The sequence below is a fragment of the Acomys russatus genome, chromosome 9, assembly GCF_903995435.1.
Source record: "Acomys russatus chromosome 9, mAcoRus1.1, whole genome shotgun sequence".
Lineage (NCBI taxonomy): Eukaryota > Metazoa > Chordata > Mammalia > Rodentia > Muridae > Acomys > Acomys russatus.
In genome coordinates this window covers 59507576-59529975 of record NC_067145.1, presented here as the reverse complement: position 1 = coordinate 59529975, position 22400 = coordinate 59507576, and the positions used below count along the sequence as shown (strand labels likewise).

The 22400-nt window shown below is 37.3% G+C and overlaps 2 protein-coding genes across 2 annotated transcripts in view; one reads left to right on the top strand and one right to left on the bottom strand.

The window, feature by feature from the left end:
- LOC127194016 (3-alpha-hydroxysteroid dehydrogenase) overlaps nucleotides 1-22400 on the bottom strand; it is a 1235587-nt gene that overhangs the window by 157629 nt on the left and 1055558 nt on the right. The gene's annotated exons all lie outside the window — the stretch shown is intronic.
- Nucleotides 3542-21296, top strand: LOC127194017 (aldo-keto reductase family 1 member C18). Its single transcript, XM_051151422.1, has 9 exons — nucleotides 3542-3715; nucleotides 8406-8573; nucleotides 9388-9504; nucleotides 10488-10565; nucleotides 11473-11595; nucleotides 17274-17383; nucleotides 17637-17802; nucleotides 18533-18615; nucleotides 21100-21296. The coding sequence occupies exons 1-9, from the start codon at nucleotides 3632-3634 to the stop codon at nucleotides 21140-21142; spliced, it is 972 nt and encodes a 323-aa protein (XP_051007379.1). The 5' UTR covers nucleotides 3542-3631; the 3' UTR covers nucleotides 21143-21296.

The following is a 22400-nucleotide window of genomic DNA, read 5'->3' as shown; positions in this document are numbered from 1 at the left end:
ATTAGATAGAAGAAAGGGGATTTGGGCAGGGAAGAGGGGGGGAGGAGTAAAGTAAATCAGTGTTACATGTAGATACACCTCATCAAAGCACTCTGCTGCATGTGCATATGAGATTGTCATTTACGAAAATAAACTCTTTTTTACATAATATCTATTTGTTCAAAAAGAGCATTCAACTTCAGGAAAAGTCTTTATGTTTCATACATGATATTGGATGAATCTGAATCTCTTTTCCAAGGCTGAATAATGTTGCATATATATGCTGTGCTTTTTTTGTTCTTTACCCTAATGTTGGCTATCTCCCACTATTATGAGTTTAGAAAATAAGGCTACATGAGCACTGCTATATGAACATCTTTCTGATGACTTGCTTTGAAATGTTTTGGATGCAAACCTACAAGTGGAATATATTATAGTATTTTATATTTGACCTTCTGAGAAAAGTTAACCTATTTCTCAAAGTGCATAATTTTTAAACACTTAAATAGTTATCAAATGCAGACTCAGTATTTTGTGTAGGCATATGTGTATGTGTTTACACACACACACACACACACACACACACACGCGCGCGCGCGCATTTTAAAGTAATTGGGAATAATGTTTCCTTAATTCTTCAAAAAGAATTTCTAGTTTGTTTTATGAAGCCGGCATCACTTGTGTGTGTGTGTGTGTGTGTGTGTGTGTGTGTGTGTGTGTGTGTGTGTGTGTGTATTTTTCTCCACAAATCTGAGTTTATATATGTGGGACAAGTATCTATTGTTTTTTAAATTATCTGTATTAACTGTAGGCCCAGCTAGCACTCAATTAAGACACAGACATTTGTTATATTTTAAAATAGCCTTAGTTAAGCTGGGGCAGGGCAGGTATCAATTCTCTAAACTACCTCCTATAGTGGGGCAGGCAATGGGATCCCTGCCTCAATCCCATACCATCTGCTTCCAATAACTTCTATCAAGCTACCTCCCGTCTATAATCCCATATACTTGCTCATGTTGTTCATCTGGGCCGGATTCTCCATCCACGCCAGCCACATGCTTCTCCTCCATCTAACCCGTGACAGCCTTCTCTTCTCTTCAGGTCTCTCTCCTTTCTCCTAGTGGTGGTCCTTTCTTTTTCCCAGAATTCCTCTCTCTCCTAGCCCCACCTATCTCCTTTGCCTTGCCCAGGTGGGATGGCTTTTTATTAAGCAAAAGGTGGGTCACACAGACAGCAAGCAGTGGTTAGCATCAAAATACATCAGACCATGCCCCAACAGGTGTCTTTAAAGTGACAAAAGGAATTAGTGCAGTGCAGTGTCTCCTTGGAAACTGTAAAATAAATAATGATGTTAAATGTTTATTAAAGAATAGATAACAAGACACTTAGTGAATGCCCAAAGCTACTTACCTTGAATAACCTTCATTGTGTTGAGATGTTTCCTACTTTGCTTGCTGAAAGTTACAGTTTACCAAGTGGTTTTCTTTGTTAGTTGACAAGACCATGTTTTCCCCCAATGTGTCTTGCTTTGGACCAAGTTTTTCTTTAGACTCACTCTTGAATTTCTATACAGAATCTCTTTCTGCGTTTTGTTAGACTCTTGCAATACACTCCTCATTTTGCAGTACCTATTTATTTTTAAGGCTTTTCACATCAATGTTCATAAAAGATATTGTTCTATAGTCCTCAGCTCTATGGATTTTGTGACTCCATATCAAAGTGATGCTGGCCTCATAAAACAAACTAGAAATTCTTCTGGAAGAATTAAGGAATCATTATTCTCAATTATTTTTAAATGGTCATTATCTTTTTATTTGTATTTATTTTGTGTGCATTGGTGTTTTGCCTGCACTCAGGTCCATGTGAGCATATCAGATCACCCAGAACTGGAGTCACAGACAGCTGTGAGCTGCCATGGTTGCTGGGAAATGAACCCAGGGCCTCTGGAAGAGCAGCTGGTGCTCTTAACCACTGAGCAATTTCTTTAGCCCCTCACATGATTATTATAATTCACAAGGTAATCAATTTCTCTGATCTAGACATTTTCTTTGTTGAGAAATTTTGATTGTGGATTTTAAACACTTTCGTTGTTATATTGCTTTTTATAGCACTAGTTTTAATGGCTCAGGTTCAAAAGGTGTGGGATAAGTAAGAGAGACAGTGTCCAAATGTCAGTACAGTTGAGCAATTATGCTATGCCACTTTGGAGTATAGATGGCAATATTTTTGTGATTATGTTATATCTTTAGAAGAATGTCTCAGGAAATGTTTGTGTGAAGGTAAGGAATTTTCTCCACAAAGCTGGATTTATGTGTGCAAGACAGGTAGCTCTAAAGTAAGAAAACAAATTAGGACAGGGCAGTGTCTCCTCAGACACTGTGACGACCACAGTAATTATGCGAAGCCTGAGTTTTAAACTTTGAAATAGAATTTGCTCCTAAATATTTATGGAGAACTATGAAGGCATTTTGCATAGCGTTGAATGCAAGAGAATGAAGATGTCCCTGTGTGTTTCCCCCGTGGAATTTTAGGATGGAATGTCTTTACACAATTTAGAGATGAGTCCTTTGTCTCTCAAAACCACTAACCAAGCAACTGAACGTAGATCTGAAAAACTGGTCTCAGTGAAACCATGACTAGATCAACACCAGTATTTACATACATTAACCCTCTGCTGAAGTCAGCTTTAGAGATTGCGGCTCTTTTCAGTGTGGGTGGCTAAATATGTTTGTTTATTCCTAGAGCATTTTGTCCCTGTTGTTACCTGTTTGTCATTTCTGTTACTTAAATCAACAATAAATTTCATCTCAATCTCCAAAATGCTCTATGTGAGAAAAATGTAATGATACTGTATTTTTCAAACCAGAAGGCTCACTCTCCCCAAAAAGATGGGGGAGAAATTAGGGTGCACCTTATGGTCCGACTGTTGTTTTTACTGTTTTTCTTGTTTTACTTCTCTGAAAACTAGGTGCATCTTATAATCCAAAAAATAAGGTATGTCTCCATTTCTTCATTTCTCCCAGAAGCATGAAGTACAAAAAGAGAAAACAACATTAAAACTGCAAAATATTCAAAGAGGATAACAGAAACAAAAAGTGGACAAATGAGCAGGGCACCCTAATCATCTCCACATGAAACTGGGGATTATTCTATCTGGAAAAGTATTTAAGGTTTTTGTAGACATTATCTCTACAAAAAAATGAGCTAAATAAAAATGGAAGAGAAGAGGTTACCATTGTAGGTTGTTGAGATACTTTGGTGTGTCACGTACTGTATGAACAACAGAGTCTTCTCCATAACAACAGAGAACTAAGACAGTAAACATCTCAAGTTTTCTATTGTAGAAATTGTCAATAACCACTCTCTTATAACAATTTAAAATAATGTATTGAGTATACTAATGACAATGTTTATTGAATAAAATTACTTAGGGTTCATTATGTAAGATTTTTCTAAGGAATTATCTTTTGCCTAACAATAAATGGACTGGTGCCAATTCTTACTTCACAAGCAGAATACTGTTGACTCACTCCGCCCTCATATCATTGATGGCTGATTAGTCACACAGTCAGAGTTATAACTTGGACCTGTTCACTGCTCTGAGAAGGCAAAAGAAGAAAGAGAGTCTCTTGTGTCAGAAGAGTGACTGCGGATGAGTTCTAAAGTTCAGAAAATAGAATTAAATGATGGCCACTCCATTCCTGTGCTGGGCTTTGGTACCTATGCAACTGAAGAGGTAATAGGAAAGGTGTTGGGGTTGGGGACTGGTGCATAAACACCTAAAAGAATATGAAAGTTGCCCATTACTGTCTCTGTCTCCCGTTCTGAAGTATATGATACCATCTTCCGATGGTGTGGCCCTCTGCTTCACTGGGTTAGAGCTGCGCCGTGTAGAAGAGAGAGGCAGACTGTTCCTGCTCTGTGCTATGGTTAGGTCGTGTGCTCCTTCACTGTTCTGGTCATTTGGGTTTTTCTTCTGGTTTGATGTGCTTCCTAGAAAAGGAGAAAAATTAAAATTGAGTTAATATCACTGTCTGATAGTACATATTACATAGGCATTTTATTAGTTAAGCACTGAAATATGCCTATTCAATCCATTCATGTATTTTTATGTTTAATTACTTGGTTTTAGTTACTGCTGAGTTTGATGTAAATTCTGGGTATTAGTCTTTAGGAGGTAATTGGCTGGCACTTTTCCTATTCTGTAGATTGTTTCCTTACTCTGTTGACTCTTTTCACTATTATGTAAAAGACTGGTATACTATCATTTGTCTACTTTTGCTATTGTGTTCTGTGCTTTGAAGAACATATCCAAAAATTGCCTATGCAGTGTTTTAAAGAGGTCCCTTCACGTTTCTTCTAGCAGACTTCTCATCTCAGTTCTCATACTGATGCTTTTGTTCATTTTGACTTATATTTATATCAAGTAGGAGACTGCAGTCACATTTTCATCCATGAGAGGACACTCAGCCTTTCTAGTGTTACTGCTTGAAAAGCCTGTCTTGTTTCTTATGCTTGCTTTAGTGCCTTTGCTGAGATACATTTTTGAACATGGATTCAGTTCTATGAAATCCATTCCATCTCATTTGTCTATGTGTCCATTTTTATGCCAGCACTATGGTTTGTTTTAGTTTCCTACAAAACTACTAAAAGTAGATCTCACTTGGATATCCCACTTCTGGGTATATATAAAAATAATTATATAGAATTATATAGATATAGCAAATAAATACTAACATTCATTGTGGCACTATTCACAAGTATTGATATGTGTATCAATTCAGTATGCAGCAGCTAGAGAGAAAAAGAAAACATAACATATGTACATATACACATATTTTAGACTATTATGCCTATAGAAAAGTAAATATCTGTTATCTGCTGCTGAATAGATGGAACTCAGGGACATTGTGCTAAGTGAAATGTCTAGGCACAGAAAAACAAATGTCACATTATATTCTCATAAGTGGAGTCTGAGGCAAGTCTACGGCAATATATAATACTGATGACTAGAGGTTATAAAAGATAGAGGCTAGGAAGTAAGGTTGGATAAAGGTTGCATACCTTACACACACAGATAGACAGCGGAAGTAAGTTGTGTTTTCCAAAACACTGCAGGATGGATATTGGGCACAATAGCCTATCAAGTAGCTATAAAATATGTAAGGAACGATAAAAGTTTGTTAAAGAAATTACAAGACAGGAGAAATGCCAATTTAATAGTTTGACCATTGTATACTGTGTATTAAATAGTTTGACCATTGTATACTGTGTATTAAATAGTTTGACCATTGTATACTGTGTATTAAATAGTTTGACCATTGTATACTGTGCATATGGTGCTGAAATGCAATAGGGACATCAACGGTATAAAATCAGTACATTAATCAAGGCAAAAAATGTTTAACTGCATGTTGTTCTGAAATGGTCGTACACTAAAACTGAATGACGCTGGGTTTCCCTGTGTAGTCAGCCTAGCTACTCTCTACTGAGTAGCTTCTGCTCTCAGAGGGAGTGTGCCACGCTAGTTTCTAGTTGTTATAGATCTTTGTCTAGCAAGTGCGCCGTAGCCTGCAGGCTCAGTTTCCTGGACTTCCATGCAATTGAGGAGCTATAAATAGCAGATTCCACCTCAATGTGATGATTTTTCGGTTGAGCCTCATTGTCATGGGAATATGATATTAGGGAAGGCAAAATTAGCTCATTTTAATTAATAATGTGCTAAATCAAATTCATATCCAGTGCAATTTTCAACAGATGTAGGATATAGGGACATAAATGTTAAGTTCAGTAAAATAGACAGTTCTGTTTTTAAGGAGGGAGTAAGTGAAGCCCTTTGATACCAACTGCGTTTGTAGAAAGTTCTAAGCATGGTATTTTACATTTTAAACTAACATATGGTTTTCTTCTATTTCAAATGCTCATTTCACAGATTTAAAAGTGGAAATAATTGGTCTGTGCCTCTCATAGAAAGGCCAGAGAATACCAATCAGAGCTTAGAGGTGAAAGAAGTTAAAGAAATCTGCGTGGAAGAGGCCATGCTCATTTTCAGCCTCTCGCACTCATGAATCTGTCTGTATCTTTTCTCTTTTCCCTGAAGAAAATGGGCCTGCAGACTTTAGGACCAATGGAAAAACACAGACCTAGAGATGTCGGACTCGAAAATTAAAGTAGTATTTATGTAATAGCAATTTGAAGAGGTGTCACATTTGGCAGATGTTAGTGTTGCATACTAGATGTTCAACTAGTTTACAACTCCTTGTTCAACAGGTCCTTCCCAATACAAAATTAAGTGTGACTCTCCAAGCAACCTTGGCTCTGTAAGTGGCTCAGCAGTTGAAGGTGTTTGCTGTCAAGCCTAGGACCCAACTTCGCTTCCCAGATCCCACACAGTAGATGAACAGAACCCACCCTAGAAAGTTGTCCTCTGACCTCCATGTGTACTCTCTTCCCCACCCCCATTCTCTCTCTCTCTCTCTCTCTCTCCCTCTCTCTCTCTCTCTCTCTCTCTCTCTCTCTCTCTCTCTCTCTCACACACACACACACACACACACACACATTAATAATAAATACTGTAGCTTTTAAAAATCATTCTTATTGCAATCCCATTTAACAGTCATTAGCAATCATGCAGTTTTCCCACATCCTATTCTATTAACTCGTATAAGCTTAATAAAGTAAAGCACACAATAGCACCATGAGGTAATACTAACATCTATAAGTCAATAGAGTGTTGTTTATAGACTGCTTAGGTTTCTTTGATTAAACCCATAATCCATGAGTAACTGAAAGGTCAGAAGAGGAAGTTAGATAGCATGGAATTAGAGTTGAGAGATGGCCGTGGCCTTCAACATGAGAACCAAAAGTGGGTCATCCACAGAGCAGGAAGTACTCTCAACCATTGAGCCATATGTTCAGGCTCCAAAAAGGAATACATTGCTTTTATTGCTAATATTGTAGCCCAGAAATTTAACTAGTATTCATCTAAGAATTGATCAAAATTTTGGCTATGAGGAATAGCGTTCTTTAATGATTCCTTTTATTTTTTGAGATGATCATCTCTCCTTCCCTTTCCCTCCTCTATGCCCTCCCACGCACCCCTCATTTTCTCTTTCAGGTTTATGGCTTTTTAATATTTTTCCTTTATTGAGAACAGATTTGATTCACATACAATATATCCTGATTACTTTTTCTGATGAGAATTGAGAAGTTCTGTGGAAGTAAGGATAAATCATTGGGAGTCACTTTAATTCTGTGTCCGTCTAGGTTCCTCTCTTGGCCCTGTGACATGTCTGCTCACAGGCTCATGCTCCCAGTAAGGAGGCCAGGTATGGGGTCAGTCTTGGCGAGCAGGGTCTATATCCAAAAGGCAATTAGTGAGCCATGCCACCGTGTAGCACTGGGCATACCTTGACAAGGCGAGTCATTATTAAAGCTTGCAGAGTTCACAGATAAATAAAAGTGATGACTACTTTTCTGGTAACGATGCTAAATTCTTGACTTAGTAATTAAAAAAGAAATGCCTACCTTTAGATCTCTATGAAAGAAGAAGTAGTCATGTATGTCCAGCTGATGACTCTCCATGGTTGGTCTCTGAAGTGCTTGATAAAACATGGAAATATTTTCTGGCTTCGTCGTTTCCCTCTCTCCCGTCCAAGGCCTCCCTAATCCTACAGATGCGTGAGGCAGCTCCTGAAGCCATAATACACATTCAGAAGAGCTCTAGCTATTTCCCTCTAAGGCTCATCCTTTAGGGCATCCAACATCTGTTTAACTGGTCCCCCTGTTAATTAACTATTATTATTATTATTATTACTTGTCTGGCAAAACTGCTAATACTTTTTCATGAAAAAAAAAGTTTACAGTTATTTTATTCTTCTTATCCTCAAAATTAAAGCATGAAATAAAAACTAAATTTTAATTAATGAATAACAAATAAATAAGAAGATATCTAGTTTGCCATTTTTTATCTTTTAACCAAACTTGGTGGGAAAAATAATAATTTTAAATTTTGCTTTATATGTAATTTTCCTAAAATTATAAATTTTGTTATAAAACATAATAACTACTTAGATTTTCCTTTATGATGTACATAATTTCTTGTGTATAAACCTATGTATTTTGAGTATTCATCTTCTTTGTGCATACTTATTTTAAATACATGTATTATTTAAAGGCTTAGAAAAAAATTTAATATAGCATATTAACCACTGTTTTCAAACTAGAGTCTGCTGGTATCTGGAACTTAGATCTCACACCAATGTGCTTATTGAAGTAGAAAAAAACTAGTAAAATGTGGATGGATCCATTACCCCAAGCAGAACTAACTGAAAATATGGGAGAGGGGTTGATTTTTATAAAAGTCACTATGTATGCTTGACTTAATCATGCAGGTCTCTAAACACTACTTGTTTTTGTTTCTTTAGCATCTTAAGAAAAAGTCTATGGATTCCACCAAAATAGCTATAGATGTTGGGTTCCGCCATATTGATTGTTCTTACTTATACCAAAATGAAGAAGAAATAGGCCAGGCCATTCTAAGCAAGATTGAAGATGGCACTGTGAAAAGGGAAGATATATTCTATACTTCAAAGGTATCATATATACAATGCATGCTTTTACAAATTAATAAAAAGGGATGTATTTAGACAACATTGAATTATTAAACCTGTAGCTGGTGAATTGTGCTTATTGGCCCTCCTTTATTCATGCACAACCACACATGGCAGTCAATGCTGAATGTGGGGGTTGATGGCTTTCTCACCATTGCTATATTTTAATTTCTAAATTTAATGTAAAGACCACTTGCTTTTTCTGAGGCTCAACTGTAAGTACTGTGATTTAGAATGTTATCTAAACTATATTATCAGGGTGGACTCTGTTGTAGCTACAAGTTCCTCTCTGTGCTGAATTATTTTCCAAAACTTATAATTACAAATATCAGTCATCATATTTATAGATAAAACAGAACATTATAAAAGAACTTTTTGGGTGTTAAATTAAGAAATAGCTAAAATATCTATTTACTGTGTTCATAATGTATTAAAATATTGAAAAAGCCTCTACTTAGTTTTATAAATTAAAGAAATACTTAATCTTTCCCATTGAGTTCAGTGGCTGACAAAATTAAATTCTTAAACTGCTCTCTAATATATAATCCCAGTGTGAACTGACAATGTGTTTATATCTTGACAAATTCCCTTCCGTTTTTGTCATATTTCCTATTAATAATCATGCAAATAATAATTTATGTAAATGGATACCATCATAAGATATTCAAAAGTAAAGTAAGTATATTTCTTGTGGCCATTTGTAAGCAGTTGAAATTTCTTGATCCTAGGTAACAGAAATCCACTAAGCATGGTAACTTCTTAATCCATCATAACTTCCATTATTTATCCTCTGTAGCTTTGGTCAACTTCCCATCGTCCAGAGTTGGTCAGACCCAGCTTGGAATGTTCACTGAGGAAACTTAACATGGACTATGTGGACCTCTATCTCATTCACTTCCCAGTGTCTCTAAAGGTAGGCAATTTGTAATATTGAACTGGCTAACTCCAGCTGTCAACATGGCCATCATTTTGTGAGTGAGTGGATGGGTTTAGCTTCTAACGGTGTTTATAGCCTCAATATACTTACATGAGTCATAAAACAAGGTTGGGCTGCAGAAATGATGGAGGGAAAGAAGGGATGCCTACAAGTAAGTACTTCTCTGATCATCCACTGTGTTAGGTACACATGTGTGAGCACATGCTTGTGGGTGCACACCCACATACACATGCACACACGAAAATAAATATATAAATAAAATGCAAAAAAATTAAAAACACTACTCAGGATAACATATATATTTTTTCACCATGCCATGTAAATGAGCAAAGATGATAAAGATGATGATTCACTATTCAGATGATTCTTTTGGACTATCTCCACTTATTCATACCCGAATTCTATATTATTAAAGGTTTGGCCAGTTTTTGTTTCAGGCACTGCTATTGACGGTAAACATGGTCTTTAACTCAAAGCTCATGTTCATTAATATTTGATAACATCCCGAATGCTCCAACATCAAAGTTCATCTTGCAAAGAAATGATTAGCTTTTTATTACTCTACTGATTTTCTATCATTATTGCACTCAGAATATTAAAGGCTATGGATCAGAGTCCTGATTGTTTATTCTGTGTCAAGATTACAACTGCCTGAGATCAATGGCACGTATTCAGTAACTTTCTCAGAGATAGATGGACTCTACAACATGGAAATGTATAAAAATAACGAGTCAACTGGAGCACTCCACATAACATGGAAATGTATCTTTATCGTCACATACAGCATATGAAAACTTAAAGAACTACTTCTGAAAAGCATCCCTTACAAATTTAAATGTAAAACATGTGAAAAGGTGGTTCATTAATGTTAGGGATTTAATTCCCAGCCACATACCAATGTGGGAGCATAACTACAGGAGAAAATATTAACATGTCTCTAATGTCTGCTACTGTGCCAGCCAGGGGATGAGCTGTTTCCGTGGGATGAGCATGGAAAGTTACTACTTGACACAGTGGATCTCTGTGAGACTTGGGAGGTGAGTGACTATAATAAACACCACAGAAAAATAAAACGACAACCAGAGAATGTTATGGTTGAGTTATCAGGCATTATAAGACTCAGGGAATATCTCTGGAAAGAGCAGGAAAAAGATAGAGAGAAGCCCTGTGAAGTGCTGTCTTCAGGGCATGATCCAGGCAATGCAGACATAATTCCAGAACAGGTGTGCCCCCTCCCTCTGAATAGGCCTGCACAAGATTGAGCCTGTCATCATGGGTCCTATGGGGCCCATATCCCCTCCTGCTGAACTACTGGCTACTAATGATAGATTCTGGGAAAGGTATGGTCATTATCTTCAGTTACTATTCCACTCAAGAACCTACCAGGCTCCAAGAGATATTTCCAAATCATTAGTCATAGAGGATGCTGGTTAAGTTCCGAGGGCCTCAAAACAAAAAGACATGAAGGTAAAGGAGGACTTGTAGAGAGGAGGGACAGGTTATAGATATGGGAGGGACGTAAGAGTGGGTGAGTGAGGGTTACAGCAATCTGAATGTACTATATAATATACATATGACATTGTCAAAGAACCAAGTCAGTGAATGTTACTGAAAAAATAAAAGAGATCCAAGTCACACAACTCAACATGCAAGAAAGAAATAAGTCACCTTTGCTGTGCATATTATGGTCTTTCTCATGACCCTTCTGCTTAAGTAGTAGGGGCATGCATGATAGAACAAAGTGAAAGAGGACTGCGGATGACAGCTGGAATCTGCATTTATTCTATTTTATGCCATTTCCTTTATTATTTTCCACTCTTTAACAGTAAATAACTATTAACTGCATTTTTTTCTTACCACTGTTCTTTCTAGCAACATAGCTTTGCATTTCTATCATTGGCTTCCAATTGCATGTTATTCTTCAGTAATGCTTTGTTCCCCCAGGCCATGGAGAAGTGTAAGGATGCAGGACTAGCTAAGTCCATCGGGGTGTCCAACTTTAACCGCAGGCAGCTGGAGATGATCCTGAACAAGCCAGGGCTCAAGTACAAGCCTGTGTGCAACCAGGTAAACGTCTTTATCGACTTTCCTTCTGCCTTTCTTTCCTTTCTTCTTGTACTGTTGACAGCTGTCTGTGCATCCTCCCTAGTTGTTCATCTTTCTTTTATGGAGCAAAAGCTGGAGAAAAAAAAAACAGAGCTTTCATTCAGGGCTCTGGGAGGGCTCATAATTGTGTCTTTACTTGGTAAAGCAAAAACAATTATGAAGGGAGACCATATTGCTGAGCTATATGAAGTAATTTAGAGAGGTCAAGGCTATCATTAAGGGATGAAGTCATTAGTCACACTTCAAAAGGAAGGTACATTTAGCCCAGAGATTGAATCAATTAAGGAAGAGTGAAGAGAGTATTGCAACATCAGTAGTAGATGAAATCCATATCCAAGAAATTGTAGCAGGATATAGGTTTGATGTGGTGCCTAAAACATCTATTGTGTGTTGATTCTATGATCGACGATACTTTTCATAACTCACATACAAGAAATGTACGGGAAAATGTAACTTAGATATTCATGTGTTGGGTACATAATGACATAACTGTCAAAGAAAAAACACAGAAGTAATATTTTTACATCAGTTATGTAATAAACCACATTTGGAAGAATGATATGAAATATCAGTGAGTCTAAAACAGTAGTTCTCAACCTTTCTTTTTTTAACCAGAAAATTATTTATTAATGTTCATTAACTCTTATTATGCAACATTCAATTAATTTAAATTATCAGTGCTTGTTTACTTATAAAAGATTCACAGTTTTATTTCTTACATTTAGAATCTTTTTTCTTTTTTTATTTAAATAATTTATTCAGATTATGCCCAATTGTTTTTTTCCTCAGATCATTACTACCTCATTTATTTCACATTTAAATAACAAATAATAGTAATAAAGACTTTTCCTTATGACTTTGAGTTAAAGAAAAACTATATCAATATGACAAACAATTAAAATATTCAATTTAATATATTGATAATAATATTGACAGAGTGTATGCTCATGACACTAAATAAAACATCAAAGCAGCATGCCATCTCACACACACACACACACACACACACACACACACACACACTCTCTCTCTCATGGATAAAGAACATACAGGGCCTTTCTTCCTTCTCTTTATTCCACTGAAGTTTTTCTTTGTTCCTTGCTCCTCCATTTCTTTCTCATCATATTTGACTCTAGGCAGTAAAGTTAATCTCCTACTGATCATGAGTTTCTGTTTCTGTATCCAGGGGCAGAGTTTTCAGTGGCTACATCCCAATTGTTATCCCCTCACTTGTATCTTCCTATTCCCCCTCTCTCCCTCTTTCACCCTATCCCCCTCCCCTAAGCCTGTAACATAAGGAGACCTCCTCCCCCACCATCTGATCACAGCCTGTCAGGTCTCATCCACATAGCCTGCTTCCCCTTCCTCTGAGTGCCACCAGACCTCCCAACCAAGGGAAGGTGGTCAAATAGGGGGCATCAGAGTTCATGTCCAAGTCAGTCCTGGCTTTCCACACAACTGTGGACAATGTGCTGTCCGTTCGCTAGATCTGAATAGGGGGTATAGGTTTACTGCATGCATTGTCCTTGGTTGGTACAGTAGTTTGTGTGGGGCCCCCTGAGTCCAGATCCGCCATTTATAGTTAACATTTGGATGTTTTAGGTAGGTATTTGTTTTGTTTTGTTTGGGGGGCTGTTTTATTGGGTTTTGTTTGTTTGTATAATTTAAGTTTTATTGACTTCAAGTGTTCAGCTGAATAACATTTGATATGCTCCAAGAGCTCCCTAGCAAGCTAATGAGTGCAACACACATAGGTCATAGGTGTCGACCGGACTGTTCTCCAAGGAGCCCAGATAATCTTCCCATTCTCTTTTCCCTGATTCTATTTCCCAAGAGTTGGGTCTCAACATTTCTTTTTTTTTTTTTTCAACATTTCTAATGCTGCAGCTCTTTAACACCATTCCTTATGTTGTAGTGACCCCCAATCATAAAATTATTTTCGATACTACTTCATAACTATAATTTTGCTTTGGTTATGAGTTGTAATATAAATATCTGATATGTGGTCCCTGTGAAGGGGTAATCTGACACCCCCTTCAAAGGAATCACAGCCCACAGGTTGAGAACCTCGGGTCTATCGCCATGTTCTACAATACAAGCAAGTGCATGTGTCTTCATCTGCATATATATGTTTAATATTTTGCTGAACCCATTAAAAGTACATTACAGAAGTAACTGTTCACTCCCACAAATATGGAACACGTTCACTACAAAATGAAGTGCTCTCACCCATAATTGTAGTTACAGTATTAGAACAAAGGAAGTTAAAAAGTGATGGTGTTTCAAAGTTTAACTGAAAGCAGCTAGAGACGATCACAAACAAGCCAGCACTCAAATAATCTAACAACTAGTGATATTAGATTTGATCATTTAGCAAAACTGGACCTAGACAGATATCTTTTCTGTAAAGGTAAGATTTCTTTTCTCCCCATTATTAAAAATATTTTTTCTCATATAATATATCTTGATTATGGTTTCTCCTTCCTCTACTCCAAGTTTCTCCCCCACTTCCCCTCCTGTCTGAATCCATCCCCATTCTATCTCTCATTAGAAAACAAAAAGGCTTCTAAGGGATAATAATAAAGCAAGATAAAACAATAGTAAATACATAATAGAACAAAACAAACAAGAAACACAACCCAAGAAAAGGCTCAAGAAGCAGAAATAAACACAGAGAAACACTCATTCACACACTCAGAAAGCCCATAAAAAATAAAAGACTAAGTTAGAATCCATAATACGTTCAAAGAACCTCTTAAGTATATATTTTATCTATATACAAAAGTATAGATAGATAGATAGATAGATAGATAGATAGATAGATAGATAGACAGATTAGAAATAGATGAGAGAGAGAGAAAGAGAGAGAGAGAGAGAGAGGGGGAGGGAGAGAGAGAGGATAGATGATAGGATAAAATTTTTTAAACATGATATTATGCGCTCTCTGTTCTCATTCTACTCCCTTTCCCTCTACTTCTTTCGATCTCTCTCTCTCTCTCTCTCTCTCTCTCTCTCTCTCTCTCTCTCTCTCTCTCTCTGTGTGTGTGTGTGTGTGTGTGTGTGTGTGTGTGTGTGTGTGTGTGTGTGTGTGTGTGTACTCCATCCCAACTGGCTCTTGTGCTCTTTCCACCTCCTCCTCCACAAGGTTTCCTGAGCCCTGAGGCAAGGAATTTGATGGAGAACTCCCCATTAGGGCTGGGCATCCCAAGGTCTCTCATTCTCTATATCTGGCTGTGGGTCTCTGTATTTGTTTCCATTTATTGCAAGGGAAAGCTACTCTACTAATGGATGAGCAAGGCACTGGTCAATGATTAGAGAAAAATGTCATTAGAAGTCATCTTATTGCTATGTTCTTTTTGTAGAAGAGTACTGGCTTTATCCTGGGTTCCTGGACCATCAAGTCTCAGGTTGTGGGCCACTCAAATAATGCCCAGTAATGGTTCTATCTCACTGAGTGTGCCTTAAGTCAAATCGGGTATTGGTTTGTTACTCCCACAAGCTGTGTGCCAACATTGCACTAGCATATGTGGCAGGTAGGATACTACTGTAGAACAAAGGCATTGCACCTAGGCAATATTTCCTTTGGGAGCATGCAGAGTGCCTTCCTGCACCAAAGATGCTCGAACATAAGATCAAAGGCTCTATCTAGGTACCAACTCAACTTCTATATTCAATGACTCATGTATATGTTGTCTTCAGCACCGAGGCCCGGCTGTCAGTTTGTGAAGGACAAGCTACAGTCTTGGCAATAGCCTGGGTTGTTTGAGGATTCCCATGGGACCCCATTGCTCATAAACTCAATTAGATATAGGCCAGTCCTATTAGTGGGAAGTTTCTACTGCATTTAGTTTCTTTTCTACCATTCAGATGGGCCTTAATTTTGGCTGTCTCTCCCTGTGTTCCACCTCATCACCCTTTTCTCTCTGCCTCCCCACCTGACCCTCCTGTCCTAGTGCTCCCACCATCCATCCATAACTATATTCAACTCCCCTTTCCTCACTAGATCTATGTTTTCTCTAGTCCCTTACTCTGTACCTAACCGCTATGATTCTACATATTGAAGCTTGGTTATCACTGAGTTAACTGACACGCACATATAAGTGAATACGTACCATATTTGTCTTTCTGGGTCTGGGTTACCTCACTCAGGATGATTTTTTTTTTTAGATCGATTCATTTGCCTGAAATTGTCATGATTTGTTTTCTTTTCTTTTTTTATCATTTGACAGCTGAGTAATCTGTAATTGTGTAAATGCACCATATTTTCTTTCTTCTGTTTGGGGACATCTAGGTTGTTTCCAATTTCTGGGTATTATTTATAGAATTGGACAGCCATGAACATGGTTGAGCAAGTGTCTCTGTGGCAGGATGAAGTGCCATTTGTACATATGCCCAAATGTGGTATGGCTGGGTCTTGACACAGATCGATTCCCATTTTCCTGAGGAACGGACACTCTGATTTCATAGTGCCTGTACAAGAGTTCCTCTCACTCCACACTCCTACCAAAATGAGATATCACTTATTTTGTTGGCCTTAGCCATTCTGACAGGTATAAGATGAAATCTCAAAGTGGTTTTGCTTTGCATTTCTCTTATTACTAACATTTCTTTAAATGTTTCTCAGCTATTTAAATTTCTTCTTTTGAGAATTCTGTTTAGATCTGTACCCCATTTTTAAGTTGGGATTGGGGTTTTTCTTTCTAGTTTTTTTAAGTCTGTCTTTGTTGATTGTGTGTATATGGTTTGAAAATGGCCACTCTACACTGAACAACCAGTAAGTGAACTCATCCCAGAGAGGCTAACTCTCCAGCCTTTAGTTATCTGTGGTTACTTGTACAGGAGAAAGCCTGTGAAATTATTCCCCTTAGATAGATTATGATAGATAGATAATAGATAGATAAATGATAGATAGATAGATAGATAGATAGATAGATAGATAATAGATTCACTTTTCTTACATGATATAATAGTGTGAAGAGAATTTGATTATAATGGCCAAACAAACTTACAAATTGTAAGATAAGATGCACTTTGATTTCTTTTCTTTAATTATTAATACTGTAAGGAATGAGTTAGTATAACAAACATCATCAGAGGACAATACTTTTATGGTCAATCTATATATATTGTTCATATTTCTGAGTGTGTGTGTCTCCCTCTCTTCCCCTCTTCTTCTCTGTATTTGTACTTACTTTAATTATTCTTCTTTTGATGCAGAAGTCAACTCAGTACCACTGGCAGGAATCCTAACAACTTCCTTCAGATTTTACCTCAATTGAATATTTGACCAAATCTTTGCTTTAGTCTACTATTCAATATCCAAAGCTCTGTGAATTCATTCACTTCCCACATGGAATGAAGTGAAATTAATCATGTCTCCATAGTAAAAATTGGTATTTAGCATCTAAGACCTGGTCCATGGGGTGACTGAATCTCAAGAATGTTTTTTTTTTTTTTATTTTAACTTCCCAAGAGAGATATTTAATCCACTGGAAAAAATTAAGATATGATATTGATACTTTCAATTCAGATTTAATGCTAATATTGGTTATTTTATTCAGCTTCCTTCCCTTTAATATTTCTCTTTGATGTTAACGAGATTTCACATATTGATACCTTCCTATGCTGTTTATGTGTAGGTAGAATGTCATCCTTATCTGAACCAGAGCCAACTGCTGGATTACTGCAAGATGAATGACATCATTCTGGTCGCCTATGGTGCCCTGGGAACTCAGAGATACAAATATTGGTAATAACAACAGCAGAGTTCCTTTCTAAGTCACAGTTGTTAACACATTCTTAGTTCTACAATAATCAGGTTTCTGAAATTCACTCAGTCAAGGTGGGGGTCGCATCTCTGAAAGTTCCCAGGGGATGACCAGCTGATGGTCCACTGACTCCATATGATAATTTCTGGACTCTTGTGGCCATTTTCAACTATGTTCAACCCCAACAACAACAAAAAGAGATACTCAGTTTCTGGAATTTGTCTTGCCTTCTAGTATTAAGGAGGATACCCCATTTCTCTTGGATGATCCAGTTCTTTGTGCCATGGCAAAGAAGTATAAGCGGACTCCAGCCCTGATTGCCCTTCGCTACCAGCTGGAGCGTGGGGTTGTGGTCCTGGCCAAGAGCTTCAGTGAGGAGCGCATCAGAGAGAACATGCAGGTGATGAGAAGGTTGGGCACCAGGACGCCTAGGCTTCATCTTTCATACGTACTCCATCTTTCATTTTTTAATTTGGGAATTTTCAAATGTAAAAAAAAAAAGTTTAATAAATTAAGCAGTACACCACTTAACTAAATTTGTCTGCTTTTAAATTGTTGGTATTTTTATTATTTCTCTATAACATTATTTTAGAGTAACACCAATGAATGATGGACCCATGTGTTAGTACTGTAACAGTTATCTTTTTTTTTTTCATAATAAAACTGGTTGAAATTATATATAATGAGTCATCTTCAAGATAGTTTCTGAGTCCTTTGGCCAGGAGTCACTAATAGTTGGGCAATTACTACTCTAAATAATACTGAAATTTACCTTTTTTTTCTCATCCCAATTCTTCGTTATGTGATATGCAAATTCAACCATATCCATAAAAAAATACAGAATTATATTTCCAAAACTGTTTCTGCACTTTTCTGGATCTTTCACAGGCATGACATTACCTTTTTTGAATCATGTCAGTTCCATATCTCCTTTTGTCTGTGTGTTACATATTGTGTGTGAGGATATATTTCCACTTAATCATTTCTTCGTTATTCACTCGAATTTTTTGCTTGATGACCTTAAGAATTGGGGAGAACTTCTCGGACAGTTTAAATATTGTCTCTGAACAAGATTGACAAATATTCTTTATAAATAAATATTTTAAATAACATTTCTTTTTCTACAACAGGTCTTTGATTTCCAATTGGCTTCAGATGACATGAAAATTTTGGATGACCTGAACAAAAATCTTCGGTACTTTCCCGCTGATATGTAAGTAACCTTCATAACTTTTGTAATTTTGACTGTTTTTTCACTTATTTTCTAAGAAGAGTATACTAAAAGTTACCTCAATATTAGGAAGTCAAAGATCAGTTAGAGTCAGAGAAGACAGAGTTCTAGAATGCTCTTTCTAGACTCTGTCAGAGCTTTGGTCTTCAACACAGCAAAGGGACGGTGGATGCAGGGTCACCTTAATCCTATGCACCTCCCCCACCTTGTACCCATTGCATGGAATGTGCTGAGTCAGCCAACATCACTGCTGAGTCTATGTTTTTCCTGCAGATCTTTTGATTCTGTGTGTATCCTACAGATATACAATCTGAGCGTTTCAATGTCACATGTTTAACCATTGTAATGATCAGTTTCACTATGTCGTCTCTAAAGTCTGTTCAATCCCTTATTGAGTTTCCCAAAGGCAACTCCATCATCCATGTGGTACAAGGTCAACAGCTCTCACCCCTCTCCATATGGAATCGTTGCCAATTTAATATGAATCTTACCAACTTAATGGCTTTAAGAATCTCAAACCTCTTATTTCCTTTGCACTGTATGTGTGTTTAGGATTCAGACAAATATTTTCTCAAGAATGTCTGGATTGTTGTTGTAAATAGAACACTTAGGACTGAGGTTCTGAAGCTTGGCGATCTGAAGGCAAAGTCAGAAGAAGTTGTAGTAAAAAGACATTTTCAAATCAGTAAATAGTGCGCAGTAACATGACAGTTACTATTACATTTTAATTAGCATACAAAGAAACGGGTTTCCTTATATCGTTTTCACATGAACTTGGCTTTGGCTGAACCGCTCTCACTCACACTCCATTCCCCGCCTTCTTGACCACCTTCCGCATGTGTGTCCCACCACCTTCAGTGTTCCCTGTTCCACTTTCATGTCAACTACGTGTATTTAACTTCCCCATCTTCCCTTCTTAACCTTTCTTTTTCCCACTTACCAGCCTCTTTCTAATTTTCTAACTTCTACCCACACTCACTCTCACATTGATACACATTATATAAAAATTAATACCTAGAATGCATATATGACAGAGACCACATAGGATCTGTGTTTCTGGGCCTGGGGTGCATTACTTAATATAGTACTTTTCAATTTCATCCATTTTTCTTCATGTTTCATAGCTTCATTGTTCTTTACAGTTGAATTAAATTACATTGTAAATGCGTCACACATTTTCATCACCCATTCACCTGTTGATGGCATCTACATCTGTACTGGAGAGAATTTATACCCAATGAAAGATCGTAACTCTCCTTTATGTTATCCTCAAGTCTGTAGGATTTACAATATGATGTACAACATGAAAGAGGTTAAGCAAGGAATTTCTTCTCCTCGTGAGAAAATTAATTCACAATTATTTCAAATTAGTCATGATAATATATGAAATGTGCTAGCATGCACAATTGCGTGTGATCCAAAATTGTCAGGTATGTTATTACCTATACTAGCAAACTATTGTTAATATTCTCATAATATAGAGAAAAAATGAAGTGAGCACACTAATTCAAAGAGATGGAAATAATAGAAGGCAATCAACAATTTTTTACTCCTATTAAAATTATAAACCATGCAGGTAGCTGTGGTGCTTGCTTGTCGGTAATCCCAGAACTCAGGAAGCAGAGGCAGGTGAATCTTTGTGAGTTCAAGGCCTGGCTGGTCTATAAAGCGAGTTCAGGACAGCCAAGGCTACACTGAGAAGCCTTGTCTTGAAAAACCGAAACAAAAATGATAAATCATTTTCTCAGTTTCATTCTACTATAGAGGAAGTTCCTTGGGCATGGAACTTCACTCTCATAAATGCCGTTCCTTTTAGTTATAAGTGTAACATACCTACTCTGTGTCATAAACAGCCGGAGAACAGTTGATTGCAGAGAACAGATACTAAGCTGCTGTCAGTTTCTTTATCACCTAAGGGTATTTTTTAATTATTTTTTGACTTGGTGTATACATGCACACACATATCACGTAAGTGAAGGTTGGAAGACTGCTTGCAGGTGTTGGTTTTGTCCTGCCATCATGTGGGTCCGTCAACTCACCTGGGATAGCAATAAGTACTTTTACCTGCTGAGCCATCTCACAGACTCCAAAAGAACCTGTTTATTATTGTTAAATACATGACTGGGCTTACCTAATTCTAAAACAAGGCAAAAATCAGTTTCTGCATCTTTGAAAATGTCCAGTAAAAGGAAATGGCCATCCTTTTCCTTCACAGAAAGATGTGTAGCTTCCAATGATTGACTCTGGGCTCTCTGTGTGTTAAGTTCCAAGGAAAATATAATTTGAACAGCTCACTTGTTCTTCCTCAGATCTATTATAAAGACCATTTTCTAAAAGTAAGAAGACATGTCCTATGGTTGGTCAGAATACAGTTTTCAACTTTCACCTCAATGGCATCCCCCATCTCCATAGAAACTACTAGAAACAGTCACCAGAAACATTTTTCCTTGTTCTTTCTCATTGTAGGTTTAAAGCTCACCCTAACTTTCCATTCTTTGATGAGTATTAGCATGGATGCCTTTGCCACCAGTTCTGTTAGAAGCTATTTTGTGTGATGTTGGAATCTCGGATTCAGATAGCTGGACACATACCTCCTCCCCATGCTGCTTAGCAACGCACCCCTGTATTGACCTATAACAGAACATCTTGGAGCAAAATCACTAAGCATTGATTCTTTTCCATAAACAAATAAAAACATTTTTCTTGCACCTCACTTACACCTGTGTATGTTTTGAATGTTTTACCTCCTCCTGCCCCATTAAGACCTCAAACCGATGTATCTGGAAATTTGTGTTCAGTGTTTGAGAGATAACAGCTGTTCTATTTACATTTCTAGAGTAGGTATGGGCATTCCCACCCTTTTGGGAAGTAGCAATTGGAAGGGTTTTATCAGTGTTTCTCCTGGTGTTCAAACAACAAGAAATACACATGTGCTCTGGAAGGCAAGACAAACATGAAAAAGTATCCAACTTCCCCAGAAGCTCAGGGATTAAAGCTCCAAGAAGCTGGAGAATTCAGTCTCTGTAGGCAGTTTAGAGGGAGCCAAGGGGGGGAGTCAGTTTGCAAAAGTCTTGAGCTCCTTAGGATGTACACAGAACCACCATATCACAGGGGTTAATTTGCATATGAGAGATGGAATTCCAGACAAACGGAAGAGTGCCAAGGGGTCCCTTCTGAAGAAAGGTAACAAGAATCCCTTTATAGAAACAGCTCAAACAATTCCCTTGCTTTTTTCTAAGATACTTTACAAGGTCTGTGTTTTTAAGTTGCTTATGGATTGATACCAATGATCTTGTAATATGAACTTGTATGCCGTGTGTGTGTGGGGGGTGGAGTCTGTGTGTTGTGTAGCATGTATGTGTGTGTAGATGTGTTTATATAGTATTATATATATATACATACATATGTATTACTTTATTACTAGCAAAGTTGTAATGAAGGACCTACCTGAAGGTGTCAGTGGATTTGTTCATTCCATTTGGATTACAGGGTCTTCACTCACACCACACCAGATGATTACATAATTTATAGTATTATATAATTATGTAACATCCAAACACACCCAGTAATGACTCTGCTCTTTCACACTGGTAATCTTTTCTACAGATATTCTTGTCCATAAAGATCCTGAAGCTGCAGATAATCGGAACGGACACAGGGGTCACCCAGTGGCGTTCTCCAACTAAAACAGCCATTGCCAAGGATGTCTTTTGTCATGAAACTCAGCATCTCTGGCTTTCTCAGAAAAGATATAATCTTCATGACTA

Coding starts and splice junctions, on each gene's coding strand:
- LOC127194017 (XM_051151422.1), top strand. CDS start 3,632: ATGAGTTCTAAAGTTCAGAAAATAGAATTAAATGATGGCCACTCCATT. Junction 10,566..11,472: donor ATCTCTGTGAGACTTGGGAG/GTGAGTGACTAT, acceptor TTGTTCCCCCAG/GCCATGGAGAAGTGTAAGGA. Junction 17,384..17,636: donor ACTCAGAGATACAAATATTG/GTAATAACAACA, acceptor CTTGCCTTCTAG/TATTAAGGAGGATACCCCAT.